A 20,267-nucleotide genomic window follows, 5' to 3' on the forward strand; every position below is an offset into this window, starting at 1 on the left:
ACAATAATTCCCAAGACTGGAAAATAAAATAACTAAAGTAAAATAAAGCCTTGTCTCTCCAGTCAACTATAATTTTTTTTAATATCTAGTGAAGCAAAAAGTTATTATAGCAACAGCAAAATTCTTACCATTCACTTGAAAGATGTGAGTCTGACAGATGTGTTCATAGCCATCTGCATAGCATGTGTAATTGCCCATGTGAGTTGTGGTAACCTTAGTAATATATAATGACCCATCATCTCCAAAGTCCTATAGGAAAAAAGTAAAATGAAAAAAGTAAGCTGTTTGGATTTTAATCTATTTTTTAACAATTTAGTTTTTAAAAGCATATATTCAGGAGCAAAGTGAATAAAGTATCATTCTGAATTATCAAAATAATAATTGTTAGTCTTATAAATTTACAAGGCTGGTAATTATCATTTTTATAAGATGTGTTTTGTTTAAAAAGTGTAATCTCACTCACAACATAGCTTTTTAGTATTTATTTGAAATATATGAGTTGATGTGTAAACTAGCTCAATTTCCACATTTTTTTTCTAATTTGGTTTACATATTCAATTAAATAAAACTATACCATGACTTTTTTCTTATTTGTAGCTAAAACAATAGCTCTTCATTACATTTTTTACACTTGTAGTTATTCAAGTTTTATGACCTTTAATTACATACTTACCCAGAAAAATTTATTAAAGCAGTGTGGTCTCATTAAATTTATAGTCATATTGCTAGAGCAGAATTCTATCTTTAACCCAGAAACAATCAGTACATTAGAAAAATATTACCATAACAATTCAAAGCTATGGGGACGATTGCATAACCCCTTTGAAAAGAAAAAAGAAAAAAATATCACACTTATTTGTCAAAATCCAATCCTAAAAGCACCCTAAGACCAGTAAAGATAAGAAATTCTTCTCTTCCATAAAGGCAAGGAATATATAGGCAAAACTGTCAAAATCAACTTTTTCAGAACTCTAGAAATAGGCAAAAACTCACACCCATCCACATACTATCAACTGTAGCAATCACTTCACAGTACATGCAAAGCTGCCTATCACGTCTGTATGTCAATTATTTCTCCACAGCTGCCTTGGAAGCCTTAACCCACCAGCGTTGTAACATAATATCCTAGCAGACACCTCAGGTAAGAAGTTTGGAACCCCTGCAAGATATCATCTTTGTAAACAGATGGACCCACAAGGACTTTATTGGGGAGGAAAACAGCCTGACCTAACAGCTTCTTGCCATGGAGGTTTTTACTAGTTGTGGATAAAAGGAGGCACAACAACAACAAAAAAAAAAAAGAAGAAGAAGAAGAAGAAAAGAAAAGACAGGAATGAGATGTCCATTGGGAGATTTGAAAAGACGTGTATTTTCCTGGGAATCTAGAGAACCATACAAATGTGCAGTTCTGTATGCATGACTAGGAAAGATGTATTTTCTTTATATTTTCGGATTTTGGAGAGAATCCCTAATCCCTCATCACTGACTGACCTTGGTGAAGACTAAAGCAGGTTTGTAAGTGCTTGTAGGAGAATTCAGTGCATGACAATAAACAGAAACAGAGCACTCACTGATTCAACGTATCTCATTACATTTCTGTCTAATCACTCACTATTAAGACAAGACAACTAAGCAAAGATTTCAGTGACCATGTGTAGCAAACTAAAGAAAAATAGATAAATTATACTTCACCAAAATTAGAAACCTTTGTTCCACAAAGGACACAATCAAGAAAATGAAAAAAAATTTCACCATACAGAATAGGAAAAATATCTGCAAATCATTTCTCGCATGCAGAATATATAATGAACCATGCAACTGAACAATAAAACCACAGATAATCCAATTCAAACAATGGCTAAAGGATTTGAATAGATATCTCTCCAAAAAAGATTTGCAGTGGGCAATACAAGCACATAAAAAGATGTTCGGCATCACCAGCCATTAGGGAAATGCAAATAAAAACCACAATGAGATAGCAAGTAGGCTTACCCCAAGCCTGTGCTCTAGCCCCTACACCATGCTGCCCTCCTTCTCAATCACAGGCTGGACTAGAAGGAAAAACCGAAAAAGGGAACAAAGAAGAAAGTCAAGACAAAATGCCCAAGACAAAATAGGTCAAATACACTAGAAGGTCTGAAGAAAAGAGACTAGAAATATAGTGAAAGTACATGTGGAAAAGGAAGAAAATTGGATGAATCTCCTAGGATCTAATAACAAAAGCATTTTAAAATATTAATTTATTGACTCTATCTCTTCCTATCCTCAGTAGCAGAGAACAAAGATGACTATGAGGCTGCTGTTACAAACACTCTTCTTAAGATGTAATTAGAAAATTTTCAATACCCTTTATTAGTATTATTGAAAGCATTTTTTTCATATTCTGGTAACTACTAATATTTACCCTCTAAGAACTGTTTATTTCCTTTTCCAACTTTTAAATTTTGAGTCTACTATTTTTCATGTAGATTCCTAAATTTTTAAGTGTACTTCTCCTCTTTTAACTTTGTGTGGGATATTTTTGCTTTGGACATATATATTTTTTTATTCTTATACCATCTTTATAATTAGAAAGCTCCTTTTCATTGATTTAATATAAATATTCTCCAATATTGCCTTCTCATTTTCTCATGTTTGTAAAAGTTATATCTAATCCTTTAAACCTTCCTTTAAATATATATATTTATTTATTAATAAATATAAATAAATATATTTATATTTATTAATATATTTATTTATATTTATTTATTTATTAATAAATATATACATATATATTTATGAAGTGAGCATTCCTTTTCTTCTAATTATTTCAGCACCATTTGGTCATGAAAACTTTTTCACCCCATTTGTGGTTTTTTTATGTTTGTATTTTCAAAATATGATAGTACCCAGTGACTTACCAATATTCACGTAAGTATAGCTTATGTGTTTCAAATTTAAACATATTCATATCAAGTACATTTCTGTTAAAAATAGCTTTCCTCTAACTGATTTTCACTATAGATTGATTGCAATCAAGAAAATTACTATGGGGCTTTTAAATCTGAGAGAAAAAATGGCAAAAATGTTCTCTCGGTTGACAGAGACAGAGGAGAGAAAGAAAGGAGAGGGAAGGGAGGAAAGAAGAATAAGAACACAATATGGAATGAGAGGAGGAAGAGAAACAGAAGGAGAACAAAACACAAGAAGGAAAAGGAGAGGAAGAAGAGGAGAAGGAAGAAGGGGACAGTGAAGGTGGAGAGGACAACAGGGAGCCCAAGGGTTAGAGGGAAGGAGAAATATACCGTGACCATCTTATTATTTAGTGAAGACTAATATTTACTTAATAACTATCAAATACAATAAAATTCCTCAACATCACTTTATGTAAGATTAATCATACCCATTTCTACAGCAACCGGCGGAACCCTTCCTGGAGTTACAGGGAGAACTTCAGGGCCTGCACAACAGGAGAGGGTTTGGAGCTTGACCCCCAGCACAGAAGCTGTGCGGTACAAACATGAGACAAAACTACCCGCATTACCGCAGGCTGCCATTAAGAAAATTGCTTATAAGGCCACCCACTTAGGTTAGAGAATGGAAATAACCAAACAGAAAGGTCTAAGCCATCTCAGGTTAACACTAAGGCAAAGAGGTGACATGGGTAGGGTACAATGTTGGAAAGCGAAACTCCTGTAAAAAATTAATTCCAAAAGGTTACAGTTAAAATATTTTAAGAAACATGAGGAGCCCTAAATGATTACTGATTACCTAAGATACAAAGCAAGACATCCAGTGTGCGTAAGGTAGACTAGCACACAGGGCGTGCACATACAAGGAACACTCCTTGCAGGCAGAGCAAACCATGGTCAGAACAGAGATGAATCCCTTCACTGGACAAGTGCAGTTGGAAATAATTGTACAAACCCAAAGTATATCTGACATCTGCAGTTATGTTCATATTCACCTATGCCAAACTGGAAGGAGGTCTTTTAAAGTAGATTTTCAGGAAATCCTTTTTAAATCTTCAAAAAATCTGAAATAAATATGTGTTGCTCTATATAGCCACCTACAAACACAGTTTTTCCTTATTTATTATAATATAGATTTCTTCACCCAATGATGTGAAAATCATCCTAGAACATGACCTTGAGACTACTTATTTAAAGTATTTCACTGCTATCTGTGTTATTCTGCAACATGAAATCTGTTTTATTTAGAATATTCTCTAAATTCCCATATGAGCATGACCTCTTCTAATCTGCGTATCTTTATTAATGTTTTTCTCTTTATTCTAAATGAAAGCAATACCTTCCAGCTCAATTTCTCTCAATACGCAACTTTATAATCACCTTTTCGTGCAGCTTTTCTGAATAAGGAAGACTAATATTCCCTCAGCACTTTGAATAAAGCACGGAGATCTTTTCACTACTTAAAATAAAACTCAATAAATATTTATTGAGCATTTAAATATGCCAAGCACTATGGTAAATAATCTAAATAAATTATCAGAGCTCATCCTTTTAAACAACCTTTTCAAAATGCACTACTATTAGTCCCATTTTATTTATAAGAAAATTGAAGTGTGCTTATATTAAATTTGAAGTCACCACCTGTTAAGGTCTGATTGTGTTTCCTCCCCCAAATCATTAGTTGAAACCCTAACGCCCAATTTGATGGTATTAGGAGCTTGTGGGGGGTGACTAGGTCGTGGGGATGGAGCCTTCCTAAATGAGATTAGTGCTTTTTTAAGTGAGACCCCACAGACCCCAAAGGGCAAGGGTGCCCTTTCACCATCTGAGAACACAGGGAGGAGGCACCGACTATGAACCAAGAAGAGGACTCTCACCAGAACATTAATGCGATGGCATCTTGATCTTGGAATTCTCAGCCTTAAAACTATGAGAATACATTTCTGTTGTTTATGCTACTCTACAGCAGACCCTCCTGAATTCAGGACAAAACTTTACACTTACACTGAACTCCCATAACACCTTTACAACCTCGCTGCCAATAAACACTCCATAAATATTTCTTTCCCAATTAAATCTTTATGAGCTCCTACACCATTAAAAATTGCCTCAAGGCACTGATGTCTGGAAAGTCGATAGAAAAACTTAAAACCATTTATTTAGTTGAGTTGATTGCTTATATTATTTTCAAGGTAGTTCAAGGAGGAACTGTGAAGAAAAAAATCTGTAGCACATTTCTAAAGTTTTGAAAATGTTATAGCTATTATTGATTCTAATGAATTATATAAGAGTAATAATGAAAACATTTAATGACCAATACATGAGGATCACTGATCAATCAGCCCATACAAGGCACTGAACTTCAATTATGATTATACTAAACCATAGTGGAGCTCAGGCCTCTGTTTAACCCCAAGCATTTGTGCTACTCTGAAACATAAGTCCTGTCCCTTAGAAATGGTAAATTTTAAATTTATGTTTTCTTTCCTATTTCACACTATGGTCTTCCTTGTAGTTCTAAGTTCTATGGTACCCTTATTACTATACTTTAAATGAGGTTTTCCATGTGGTGTACATTGTTTTGTTATTCACTGGCATTAATTTCCTTTCTAATTTTAAACACACTACTATGTTCTTCATTTGTAACATCATTGTGAAGCTTTTTTCTTAGTTTTGATGTGCAAAAATATATTTCCATAAAATAGAAATAAAAGTAATTGAAGCAAACATCTGCGTATTGAAATTGACATAAGTACTATTTTCCACGTTTATGTGATTTTCCAAAACCTGTGGAAGTTTCACACTGGTCTATAAACTTGATATTTAATCAATCATTAAAATAACAGACTGGTATTCAAAGTATTTTACACATGCACAGAATCAGATTTGCCACGAAGTGGATAAAGTTTAAGTTGCAAAGCTCCTTAACATCTGAAAGCAGCCCCGCAATGTGTATCTGTGTACACACACACACACACACACACACACACATATGGTCTTGTATTTGTATAATATTTACAACTATATTTACAACTTTCTGTGATTTCTTATTGTAACAAATATCCAATTTTTTAATCTATTTGTTATTTATGATGTGTGACTATTTCTTAAATATAACATGTTCAAAGTGTAGGTGCTTTCAAAATTTTGAGATCCATGTCACCTTGAATCACTCCTGACTATATTAATTCCTTATATTTTGAAAATACCATGTTTTAGAAACAAAGAAACAGAAATGAGAGAGGTTGATTAACTTATGAATAGAAGCTATTTAGTTAATGATCCAACACTAAAAACTAGGCCATCTGGCTCTAGAGCCCATCTTCTGAAAGCCCATACTTTGTGTACTGATATCAACAAGAATGAATCCGCAAACACAATGCCAAGAACATTTACTTATACATACATGTGTATGTGTATATATATATATATATATGTATATATATATCATATGACTCAATTTATAGAAAGTTAAAAAACAGAAGAAAAACTATAGGTTTTAAGTATATGTACATTACACAAATTTATGATAAAAACAAAAAACAGCAAAAAATGGTAAATATATAAATTATGGTAGAATCATGTCTAAAGAAGAAGGAGGGTATAATAAAGAGAAGCCTACAAGAAACTTCAGTTTATTTTGGTCAATGCTATGGTGTTAAAAGTTACTGAGTCTACAGTTATTAGTGCATTATCTTACTCTAAATTGTACTTACACATACCCTTGGGGTTTATAATACTGAAATATAAAAACTAATTAAAAATCATACTAGCCTTTAAATCATGTATGTCAAAGTACACAGCTTTTGAGTATATGTAGAAAGTCCCAAGTCACTTTGTTATTACTCTAAATACTAGAATTGCACTTTTAAAAAATTTAATGAAAAAAATACCATTTAGATATTGAATTATATTTTGGCGTTTTTGAAAGAGAATCCTTATTTTAGTTTCATCAAAAAATGTTTTGAGATTTATTTTCAGAGAAAAGGGAAGGGAGGGAGAAAGAGAAGGAGAGAAAGGTAACCATCAATGTGTGGTTACCTTTCACACACTCCTCAGAGGGGACCCAGCCTGCAACCCAGGAATGTGCCCTCACCAGAACTCGAACCAGCGACACTTTAGTTTACAGGCCAGCAGCTCTCCATCGACTGAGCCACACCATCCAGGGCATGGTTTCATCAAAAGCATTAATTACATAATACCCAAAGTTACCTCGAAACCTGATAACATATAATCAGCGAATTGATGTGTATTACAGAATTCTGGCTCCATTTCAGGATAGATTGATAGAAAGAGTGTCACAGCTACCCAAACAACAGGTGGGCAACCTGCAAAATCACACTGAGCTCGAACCCATCTGAGTGCTGGCTTCAAAGGGCAACTGAGTGATGTAAAGTCTGAGGACAGGTGGAGCGGCCTCCAGAAAGACACAGGCCAGCAAGTAACCCAGGCAAGCGCTCAGTAATATTGGTGCACGGTAAACAAACTAGGCTGCCACACAAACACATATAAAGTAAAATCAATGAACTTTATAACAAATTGGTAAAAGCTGAACATGTACAGGTGTGAGCGTATAGAGTCGTGGGGCCTCTTCTCCAGGGACCTCGTTTCAACGTTTGCTCAGGAGAAAGACTGGGAGAGGAGAGGTCAGAGGGAGCGTCCCCCGCAGTGTAGTTCCCTTGTTGAAGGCTGCTGCTGAAGTCCAAACAAAAACCAATTCTTACCTGGACTCTTCTCTCGGGTGAAATAACCTCTTACACTGCTTACGAAAGGCAGCCAATTCTGTTACTCTGTGTGGATGAAAACTCATGCGGGTTGGGATAAGGAGGCAAGAAACCCCCCTCCAGTTCCACAAAATCACAGGTCCTTTACCACTGGAGGAAGGGAGGATCACTGAGAAAGCTCAGCTCGAAAAACTGAGATACATGAATTGTCTGAAGCCGAGGCCAATGAGGAAAAGGTGGGATGCTCCCTTGCTCCTCATCACCCTGGCTAACAAGCACCAGGAAGCCAGCAACAGCCCACTGCCAGGAGTGGAAGACAAGAGCGGGGGGAGACAGACACTCTGAGGAACAGGCTCACAGGGAAAGCCTACCTACAGTGGAGGGTGCACCAAGCACAAACAAGAATCTACCTGCAACTCTAACCACAAGGTGTCGCTGGAGGAATTCGAAGTTGGTGGTGCATTGACGGTAATCACAGCAACTAACAAAACTGAAACAGCACAACCCCTCAATAAAGGCTTAGCAGAAAAAGGGGCATGCCTATTTTCAGGCTTAAACACTATTTACCGCATTCTCTACTATCCTACATAGAAAGTATAGACTTCAACTAAAAATTATGTGACGCACAAAATGATAGGGATAACAATCTGCTGTTGAGAGACAAAACAATCAATAGAACTAATCCCGAATATAAATCTGTTGGTAGAAAAGGCATACAGGAGATTTAAAATAACTGTAATTAACATGTCCCAGGATCTAGTGAAAAAACTTGAAGACATTCATGAATAGATGGGTAATTTCAGCAGAGAAACAGAAACAATAAGAAGGTGTCAAAGGACATGCTAGAAATAAATTTAAACACACCCATAGTAACAGAGAAGAGGAATGCCTTTAGCATCAGTAGGCTTGGTACATGCAAGGATAGACTCAGTGACCTAGAATATAGGTCAATAGATATAACTTAAATGGAAATACAAAGTTGAAATTAGTGGGGAAAAAAAGCAGAATCCAAGGTATGTAGGCCAAATTCATTCATTTAAAACATTTTAATGCAATTAGACTCCTAGAAGGAATAAAAATGGAAGAATGGAGAGAAAAATATTTGCAAATGTGTCGTGAAGACTTTTCCAAAAGTAACAAATTAAAAATCATTTTAGAAATGTGTTCATACTGCTGAAGACAAAAGATAAGGAGAAACGTCAGACTGTCAGGGAAAAATACATCATCATCTTTTAAAAAACAGGATGTTTCCTTGATTTTTGATAACAGGAATAATCAGAGTAGAGATATCAAATACTTGAAAAAATTGGGTGTAATTTACAGGAGTGAATGTTTTATCACAGAGGTCAATAAAAGTCAGAGAAGTAAAGTTTCAATGTCAATTCTCCAGCATAAAGTACACTTTGCCTGCTAAGAGAATTTGAATCACTCAGACATCTATAGCCTTATTGCAAAAATCAATTTGTCAATCAATCGATCAATTACTTAATTAATTACATGAGCATGTATATATAACAAATATAAGTTTAAAAGAAAATAATCATTCTGATGCTGATATATTGAGATGATAAAACTAATCATCCTTTGGCATTTGAATTTAAATGATATTAATTTCTGATCATTTTTTCCAATAGTATTTGTTTCTTACTTTCAATGTAATTTTGACAATTATCTTTTCATTATCTCTTTGGGTTGAATTTAATGTTTAGTTGAGTTTAATATCCATTGATAGATATTTTAAAATGTATGCATTAATTCAGCAAATAATATTGTGCAAAAATCTACCCCTTGTTACTTCCATGAATGATCAGTCTGGAGTTAGAAGAGCTTTGGGACCCCGAGGAAGGCAAGTACATCATTCAGGAGCCAATACCCAACATTAATAAAGAACTTACAAAACTCAACACCAAAAAACAAACAATCCCATGAAAAAATGGACAAAAGACCTGGATAGACACTCCTCCAAAGAGGACATACAGATGGTCAATTGACATATGAAAAGAAGCTCAATGTCACTAGTCATCAGAGCGATGCAAATTAAAACCACGATGAGATATGGTGTCACACCTGTTAGAAAGGCTATCATCAATAAATCGACAAACAACAGATGCTGGTGAGGATATGGAGAAAAGAGAATCGTAGTACACTAGTGCCCGGTTGGTGGGAATGCAGACTGGCACAGCCACTGTGGGAAGCAGTACAGAAATACGTCAAAAAATTAGGAATGGATCTGCCTTTTGACCCAGCCATCCCACTTCTGGGAATATTTCTAAAGAAACCCAGTCCACTAATTCGAAAGAACATAACCACCTCTATGTTCATTGCAGCATTACTTACAATCACCAAGATATGGAAACAGCCCAAGTGTCCTTCAGTAGATGAGTGGATAAAACAATTATTTTGCTTTGTTTTGTTTTCTTAAGAAATAATGTTCACAACACTTCACTGAAGTTACTGCATAGGCAAACTGAATTGAGAGCTAAAGAAACCACACTGAGATTCTTATATAAGCTGGTCACATGGTTTTCTCAATAGTTAGAGAACAATTTTCTTCCTGCCAGCAATGAGAGATTGTGAATCTAAATTGCACTACAATCAAAATACAGAATATTGTAAACCATAAATGTTTAGGGTGACTTGAAAGAGTCAAATGTTTAAATATAAAATCTATGAGTGTTGAGTCCACCAAATCATATACTTGATTGAAAAATAATAGTTCAACGTATAATAGTTATTCAATCAGTGATCTGATTTCCTTGTTAAGGAGATATTGCAAGGGTTAAATAAACTGTTTTAAAATCATTCGAAAGATTTTTCTTAACAAAAATGTAACAGTTTAATAAATGTAGACATGCTGACTGCTTCACTCAGTGTGCACTGACCCACAAGTTGCTATAAAACAATGTGATATGCCCGATGGTTCTGTCAATTAGGCAATAAAAAGATGAATAGAAGCACAACACTCAACAGCCCTCTGTGCTGAACCATTCTGAAAACTTGGGGAAAGAATCCGTAACTTGATGATTAGTCAAGAGATTTAGTTCATATGAAAAGTTTTAGGAATTTGCCTTCAGTACACAGTTAGATGATGCACCTTCATTGGCCCAGCCATCATGTATGTCGGAAGAGAATGGGAGTATCGTTCTACTACTTGCGTGCATCATAGCTAAAACATGCATTGTGTCCCAAAAGGATGAGTCTATTTTACATCTATGCTGTTTCTGAGATAAGATCAACTATAAATGGTAAAAATGAAAACCACTAAAAACCTTCTCTAGTCCAATTTATTTTTTCAGAAGATGGTGAAAAAAGAAGGTGCCCCCTTTTTGCCGGCCACCGGGAACCCCAAGCAAGGGCTGCATAGGCATCTTTTCAGATGCTCCATGGGAAGGGGTGATTTCCTCTTAACTAATTACAAAGGAAAATATATCATTGGCATTGAATAAAGCCAGGTTATTTTTATTCTGCTACTAATCTTAAATAATTTTCAACTAGCAAATCGAACACATGCCTATAGAGAACAATAAATATTTCCAGTGTTCATAAGATGCTTATTATTTATTATCTTTAAATGTTTATTTTTCTTTCTACTTATTCTTTCTGTCTCCTTCAGCTATGTTGGATGATATTATACATCTACATCGCATATTACTTTTTCTATCATACCTGTGCTTCTCAGAGAAGCCTCATTGTTGCTCTTGTTACATTTACAACACTGCATATCCAACTATTTATTTAGGTCATCAAGTGTTTGAAGAAGAGACTTGCATTGAAACCCCACTTTGTCAACAATAGGTTTCAAAACACTTGAGAAAGTTGTAGCTTCTTTTTAAGCTGCAGTTTCCAAATATGTACAAGATGGAAATAAAAACATTTGCTTTACCTCACAAGTAGATGTAAGGAGAAAATAAAGTGATGTTTTTGAAAGCACTTTGTGAATTACAATAGAATGTGAGATGTAATTTCCTTAATGATAAAGACTTAATATTTTGTATGTTGGAACATCTAATTGTGCACGCATTGCAGATTTCCAAATAAGAGTAAATTTGTGGAAGTCATAAAGACCAAAATTTTATAATTACTTCTGAAGTCATCTCAACATCAACAACCACATACTTTTCATGTAGTTGGTAAATCTGAGATGTTCTGAAGTTCTTTTGTAAGTGAAACTGGATATTCGTGCCTTTCTTCCGAAGGGTTGTCTTGCCAAGGATCTTTTTTCTTTGGGCTACCCAGGCTCAGGTAGCTTTATTGTTCAGATAATAGTTTCCTATTCAGACATAAATAGGAAAGAAAAGAGTAACTGGAAATAGTCTGTATTTTATACTTTGGAAATTTTCTACCCATTTCTAAATTCATAAAAAGTGATAAAGAGTCATGACCATGATTTTGAAATCATAATATAATAGGTCTCTGGAGCGAATATATTATAATGTCTCGGTAAGCAGTAGTAGTACATATTCCTTAAATATACTTCGCAGCTTACGTTAACATTTATAGTTGAAAAAACATGTCGTACAATGACTCACAACTGTGGATTGAAAACAGTACAGGCATTTGTTGAAACATGAAAAGAAATTCTCTGGAAGTTTTTGTTTATTTGACATATCATATAATGTTATGCTGTAGCATTCTCGTTTTAAAACCTACAAATCCACTTCCACACTTAAATTGTTTATTTCATTGATTAGACAGCAAAAATTATTTAAAGACAGTTATCAAAATTAAATTCAACCTTGATATATCAAGTGGTTAATTTGCTGAATGAAATTCAGTGCATCTATCAAGAACTGTGGGTTACTTGATAGATCTTCGTACTTACAGGCTAATAAGTAAGTTTTGCAGAGGCTGTCAGAAGACATGAGATTCCTGGATCAGAGACAAAGTCTTTATTAGCCGCGGTACAGCAGGCAGCATGAGCTCCTGTGTCGGTGCCCCTTGTCCCCTAAGCCTCATGGGAGTCATGCAGGGGGGCTGGGTGAAAGCTGTAGACAGCACACACACCTGAACTCTATTTTACTGGGAGGCACTCTTTCTATTTTAAGACATTGTAGCCACAACTTTTCTCCCAAATACAACCCAGAACAAAAACTGCCTCTGCTCACAAACTCTGCAAAATATGGGAGACTGATGGGAAACTGTTTCCTGGTGCTCTCTTTCATATTAAGGCAAACCTTGTATTTTATATGTTGAAATAGTCATTTTAATCATTTTTTTCAGAGCACCCATATCTATATGGGTGGTGTTCAAGGTGATATGTGTGTGTGTGTGTGTATATGTGTGTGTGTGTGTCAGACTTTTTAAATTTCAATAGATACGTTTGAGCCCACTAAATATTAAACGAATGAGAAAGTGTTCTGGTTTATCAATACTCTTCTTGCTAATAAAACATGGATAACAATATGGGGTTTTAAAAATATTGAATGTGGGCTTCCCTTCTTTTAGGCTGTATTTCTAGCACTTGAAAGCGCTCTGATGCTTGCAGCAGTGATAAAGATGACTTAGAGGTCTACATCATGTATAACATCGAAAATCAGTCATAACCCTTTTTCATTCTCCACATGTGCCGCTAGCCTCAGAAGAAAACCGATTCTGTTCCTGTTATAGCCCAATTTTGCTTTAAATTTGAGACATGACTGAGGTCAATAAATACAATTCAGGTTTCCAAAATCTAGTGCAAGACTGCTTTAAACAAGAGAGTGAGGAGGACTTTTTCAGTAGGGACAACACTTTGTGTCTCCTGTGGAAACCTAAATTAGCAATCAAATAACAAGGAGTTGGAATTGAAAGTTCTGTCACAAATTTCTTTCTCAAAATAATGAAGCAGCTTGCTCACATAAGATTATATGGAATTAGTAAATATTAAGTAATCTCCTCTGCAATTTATTTCGTTTATATTGGGCTGGGGGGGTGAAGTTTTTTGTGAAATATTTATGTGCCATAATTTCCGTCTGGTAATTTCAGGTGTTAGTGTAATGAAAAACAGACTATATCTACATTGTATATTTTCAGCCCCTCTTCTTATTCAGAAGACAAACTAGGCAGCGTAATTAAAATTTAAGATTATAAAAGGAAGATAGAGAATTACTTGTCAGGTAATGCAGCATGCTTATTCCATGAAGGGATGAACTGATGTAGATCTGAATAACATGTCCAAGATGAGGGCATGGGAAGTCAAGAGATGACAAAACACAACTGTGACTTCCCAAGGCAGTCCATTATTTCATTCATCGTGTTAAGTTGTTTGTAATTTAAATGTTAATACTCTATCAAGAACATTCAGATATTTGTGCTTTTTCAAACCTCTGCCAGGCATGGACTATATAATAGCTGTTAAGACAAATCTTCTAGCTAAGGACCACGTGTTTGTCCTGGAAGGAAAATATAGATAAATGCCCTCAACTGTGAGATCAAAAGAGATAATGATGCTCCAAGTGAGGACTCAGAGTGGATGGTGGGGGGTGTTCAAGGTGCAGACTGGAGAAGGTGTGATGCCAGTGTGGTGGGATTTTAGCCAATGGTGAAATAGCAGGAGAAATATCCCAGACTGAATTGTGAGGCCAGAGTCTGTAGAGGGTTCTGAGGGAAGAGAGGAGGGGTATCCAGGACTCTTGGGGGTCCTGTGCCCACAGTAAGTTGTGTGTAGCCAGGGTAGTAGATACGGCACTTAAACACTAGGAGGTACATATGTCCTCCTAGATGTCCCCAGGGCCAATGAGGTGGGATGGCTGATGGGATGAGATACAGGCACTTAAACCTGCTGCAGGAAAGTCAGGTTTGAACAGAAGAGGAAGGGACCGCATGCCCAGGATGCCGGGTACTGGTACGCATCACCTGCCCATGTGTGCCGGTGGGGAACAAATGACCTCCAATTTACAGGTGAGAAAACAGGCTCAGAGAGCCGAACCTGCTCTAAGTGGCAGAGCCCGGCACCTGAGCCATCCTTGACTAATTGACTCCGGCCATTTTTAGAAGGTGCTCAGCTACCGCCAGGTGCCTGATGTTGGAAGCTCAATAGGTACAGTAAAAGGAGCACGCCAGAAGTGACANAGGTACATATGTCCTCCTAGATGTCCCCAGGGCCAATGAGGTGGGACGGCTGATGGGATGAGATACAGGCACTTAAACCTGCTGCAGGAAAGTCAGGTTTGAACAGAAGAGGAAGGGACCGCATGCCCAGGATGCCGGGTACTGGTACGCATCACCTGCCCATGTATGCCGGTGGGGAACAAATGACCTCCAATTTACAGGTGAGAAAACAGGCTCAGAGAGCCGAACCTGCTGCTAAGTGGCAGAGCCCGGCACCTGAGCCATCCTTGATTAATTGACTCCGGCCATTTTTAGAAGGTGCTCAGCTACCGCCAGGTGCCTGATGCTGGAAGCTCAATAGGTACAGTAAAAGGAGCAAGCCAGAAGTGACAATGTGAGTGACCGTGCCATAGGCCTGGTTTGATAGACAATGTGGGGGGGGTTTGGGGATGCAGCTGACAAAGTGGGGACAAAGGAGAAATGTGGTAATGAGGAGCTCCCGCTCCCCAGCTGTGGGTGGGACAATGGGTGAGAAGGGGGATCCCTTGGAGGTTCTTGGCTTGGCATGTGGATGGCTGGATTGCTTGGTCCTGGAGGAAGTGGAAAGGAAAGTGGTCTTCCATTTCTCAGCACCAGTGAAGCACCAGCAAATGAGATGGGGGAAGAGTATAGTTCACTTAGGAATTACACGTCTGGAAGACATAGTACCTTTTTAGAGCTTTACCTCAATGAGGGCATGCAAGGTCAATGGCACATCAGAAGGAATTCCTGCTTGTGAACTGAGAACCTAGTTAGCACAGTGGTTAGGGATTGGAAGATGTAGGGCAAGGTACTGAAGTAGGATCTATAACAGAAACAAGAATTATGTGATGAAGGCAAGTCATATAACTCTTCCCATCTCAGAATTGTCATCTATAAAATGGGAATGTTAGTGGTAACAACCATGCTACAGGGTGGAATGATTTAATCTGTAAAACTTACTTACAGGAACGCCTTCAACACTGCAGTTGTAACATGAAGATTTACTGTCATNGAAGGAATTCCTGCTTGTGAACTGAGAACCTAGTTAGCACAGTGGTTAGGGATTGGAAGATGTAGGGCAAGGTACTGAAGTAGGATCTATAACAGAAACAAGAATTATGTGATGAAGGCAAGTCATATAACTCTTCCCATCTCAGAATTGTCATCTATAAAATGGGAATGTTAGTGGTAACAACCATGCTACAGGGTGGAATGATTTAATCTGTAAAACTTACTTACAAGAACGCCTTCAACACTACAGTTGTAACATGAAGATTTACTGTCATTGTTTTCTTATTATAGTTTTAAATACTCTAATAATTATACCTTAACTACTAAAATTCAAACAAGCTTGGAGCTAAATAAGGTAGTAATAAATATTTTAACCAACCCAGGGGGAACTATATCTTTTGGACCCCAAATATAATCGCATAATTTTCTGGAAACTGGGACTAATATGCTATAATTTATTAATGCAGGGTCTAACATGAAGGCCTAATCACACGGGAGCTCAGCAGACAGCGATGTTCACTTCCTTGAACAGAAGTGCCAAGCGGAGGGCACAGGGGAGCAGAGTGAGAACAGGGAATAAGAAAACAGGGGCCACGAAGACAAAACCCCTGGTAACTCCTTCACATGTTATCCACTTGAAGAAAACATATAAGTAAATCCATATACAAACAGTTTTATTTATACTTCAAAAATATTCATCTGAGATTTCCTTAAACTAGCACATTTCTCCAGAATCTTTTAAATTATAAATTATAAGTTTTGTTTCACATGTGACTTTTTGGGAACATGCTTGTTGTATAAACTAAGAGTATAATTGTATGAAGTGTAGAAAATACTATTAAGTCTGAAGGTCATGTTTAAAATATTTATTTTCTGCAAAGACTTTGATTGACACATAATAAAGTATGCAAAACAGAAACTTCTGATTCAGCTCAATACTGTTTCATTGACTAATCATTTTATGTCCACTGTACTTATTAATTCTTACAGCAATAAATATAACATATGTAACATTCCTAAATTCTCTTTATGTTTAAGAAAAGAAAATATCTGGGGGTTTAAATTAAAAAATTATATGGTCTTATAATGGATTATTGTTTCTTGAAGTAATTTTGTTTGCAATTTATTTGAACATTCTAACACTGGAGTCACAGTGTGGTTTTAATATTAGGGAGGCTAAATCTTTTTTCGTATATATTGACACCCTTGTTTAGTAATTACTTGATATCAGAATTTTAAAAAATCTAATTAATAAAATTAGCAAGACTATGAAAGCTTAATTATTCTGAGTGAATTCTAATAAAGTATACGTCTCAGTCTTGGTCCACTATAAACTAAATTATCTCATGTTTAACAAAATATGCGAGTTTGAGAAAGTAAGTTGAGCTTCCTGAATCTCAGTTTCCCCTTCTTTAAAATAAGTTTAATAAAACTTAACTTCACTACAGTAAATAGGTTTAGGCCAGCATCTCCCAGGACACTACCCATCACTAAATATTCATTCGCTAAATCCGAAGTATAAGATGTAAGCACAATGGCAAAAGCAAGGACTTTGAAATTGGAGTCTTGGAGAGAATTTGAATTCCATTCTGCATTTGCCATATATGTTTAACAAGTTAAATGGCTTCATTGATTCCTAAGAATAAAAATGCTTATGTTGCATGGTACATGTACGTGAAGTCCTTGGTAAATTGCAAGTAATCACTATCATTGTCATTTGTAATTATGTTCCAACTATCTATTCTCATTAATAAATCTTCTACCTGTGCTCTGATAGCAAATCAGACCTGGATTCCATCCGTTATGCAATGTGCTATATTTAAATCAATTTTGTTCTCAGGGACTAAGTATTCAAAATCATTAAAAATTTATCTATACCTGTTTATCACTTGATGGTTGACAATCTCAAACATATTAAAGAAAAGGAGACTCAATTTAAATATAGAACTACAATCAAGTTTCCATTACTATTATTTTTGGGACCTCAATTAGGAATAGTCAGTCATTCAGATGACAGAAACTATCAATCAACAAAGATGAAGTTATATAAAGTAAAATAAACAAAAAATAAAAGTCTCTTGAAAAATTAGGAATTCATGTATTCCCTTCCTCCACACTTATATTCAAAGGCTACACAACAGCAACAAAAATGATACACTTAATAAATGTTGTAACTATAGAATAAAAAGATTCTGATATTTGCCTCTTTAAAAATATTTCAAGAGTTATAAAATCCCTTTGTTATCACATAAAAATTATTAATTGTTTCATTGTAAGCATATCACTCCCCATAGTTCAGTGAGAAATGTTCAACCAAGTGACAATGGAATTAAATTATCCACATTAGATCAAATAAACATTAAAACCAAATGGTATACATATTCCCCATTTCTTCCAGTGTTTCTATATTTACAGTCACTATATTTCTGGTACCATCAACATTTTCCATAATTGCATGTATACACACTTTTTAATAGGCTATCATGGCAATATAATTAAAAGTGTAACATAATAAGCTTTTCTTCTGTCAACATTATTTTATTATACCACACCTTTTTAAATTGTTTGGATTCTAGCTGCTAGTCAGCAATTACATTTTCTTATTTCTCCTGGTAATCTTATTTTCGAAAGAGCAACCAATTCTCTTTTTTCCCTAAGTACATCCTCAGACTTTATTACTTTAGTATTAGAAAGTGTGGAAAGAACAGTACGAGACACTTTACAAACCTAATCGCATGTGTAAAAGTTTATCATCTTCATCGTACAGTGAAGAAGAGGCTCCCAGACTCAGTCAAAATCTTGTATCTGGCTAAGCGCAGAGAAGGGCTTCCCAAAGGGAAAGCCCTGGTCTGCACATGGCATCATCCAGTTCCCTGTCGCCTCATAGTGCTTAGTCTAATCCTTAAATCATGATTAAGAATGATGGCCTGGCTGGTGTAGCTCAGTGGATTGAACGCGGGCCTGCGAACCACACGATCGCGGTTCGATTCCCAGTCAGGCCACGTGCCTGGGTTGCAGGTCAGTTCTCAGCAGGGGACTCACAAGAAGCAACCATACATTGATGTTTCTCTCCTTCTCTCCTTTCCTTCCTCTCTAAAGACAAATAAATAAAATCTATAAAAAAAAAATGAAAGGCTACGTTACCAAAGTTTTATTTTGCCTTTTATATTTATTTTATAAATACTGTAAATATGACGTTGTGTTCTTACTATTTTCTTTAAGTACTTCTTTTAATTTCCCCCCCTAATCCTTAGGGGATAAACCCCAAGGTTGAATTTGTGACGTCCATGTTGAGACCTCTCTACATATTCATTACAATTTATAATTTACATAGTTTGTGGGCCAAAGTATACCTTGAGGGCATATACAAACAAGTTTAAGTTCAAAAGACATGTCATCTTATTTTGTTTTATATGTCTTTAAAATAGGTCATCTGATATTTAAAAGTCCCTTTTTCATGATTGCAGTCTGAAAACACCCTTAGGCTAAATTACGGCGTTTTCTGCTGCTGCGGCTGACTCTCCACGGCAGCCCGCTGCTGGAGACCTGGGACCAGCCCTGCCTCCTGCTGCCACACACCCGGCCACAGCTTATATCCGTCTCATGAATTTCCGGACGCAGTGGTCAGGCAACTTTTTTTCAGCTCTCTATTCATTCTTTTTCATTAAACTCATTGGGGTGACGCTGGTTGATGAAATTATATAGGTGTCAAGTGTACAATTCTATGACACACCAACTGTATATTGTGGTGTGAGCCTGCCACCCAAATTCTAATCTTCTGTCACCGTGTATTTGATCCCTTTACCCTTTACTGCCACCCCAGCCCCCTCCCCTCTGGTCACCACCGAACTGCTTTCTGTGTCTATGAGTTTTGTTTGTTTTTCCTGTTTGTTCATTTGTTGCTTTCAGGTTTGTATCCCACATATGAATGAAATCATATGGTCCTTGACATTTTTCTGTCTGACATTTCTTTTAGCATGACATTCTTGATATCCACCCATGTTGTTGCACATGGCAGTATTTCATTCCACAAGAAAAGAAAATATAAAACACAAAAAGTTTTTCTCATTTTCCAAAGTCTTAAGTATCACTCGAGCAACTATCATGATAGGTACATTACCTTTTTATCTACTCTACAGAGAAAACCTACAAGCTCTTATAGTTTCTCTCCTTCTTATTTAAAATGTACTCCTGGTTCTAAAAAATGTAATCTGCACATCACTTGCGTCAGAATCTCAATAAGTACTTGTTTAAAAATACAGGTTCCTTCCTCCGGCTCAGCTGCTTAGCATGACCTTGGGAGGAGACAAAGCACCCTGCAACTTAATTCTTCCCAAAATGATCTTTGACAACAATTAATATTTGAATCCTACTCATACCTGCCTTTTTGCCTTTCTCAGTAACACAACAAAACTCTCCCTCTTTTCCAAGGGTAAAAGGTTTAGTTTTTTAAACTATATTACCTCATATTTTTCTTTTGCCATTCTTTCTAAAATGTTCTCCTTTCTCTCTAGACCCTGAAAAGCTACTA

At 36.1% G+C, this 20,267-nt stretch overlaps 1 protein-coding gene across 4 annotated transcripts in view; it reads right to left on the bottom strand.

Annotated features, from left to right (window-relative positions):
* FSTL5 (follistatin like 5) overlaps window positions 1–20,267 on the bottom strand; it is a 558,399-nt gene that overhangs the window by 134,956 nt on the left and 403,176 nt on the right. For all 4 annotated transcript variants that reach the window (XM_037058318.1, XM_037058317.1, XM_037058316.1 and 1 more), the window contains exon 8: window positions 129–249. In XM_037058318.1, coding sequence (XP_036914213.1) covers window positions 129–249 — 121 coding nt within the window. The remainder of the gene's footprint in view (window positions 1–128; window positions 250–20,267) is intronic.

Source organism: Sturnira hondurensis, unplaced genomic scaffold (genome assembly GCF_014824575.4).
Source record: "Sturnira hondurensis isolate 20B ecotype Veracruz unplaced genomic scaffold, ASM1482457v3 Scaffold0010128, whole genome shotgun sequence".
Lineage (NCBI taxonomy): Eukaryota > Metazoa > Chordata > Mammalia > Chiroptera > Phyllostomidae > Sturnira > Sturnira hondurensis.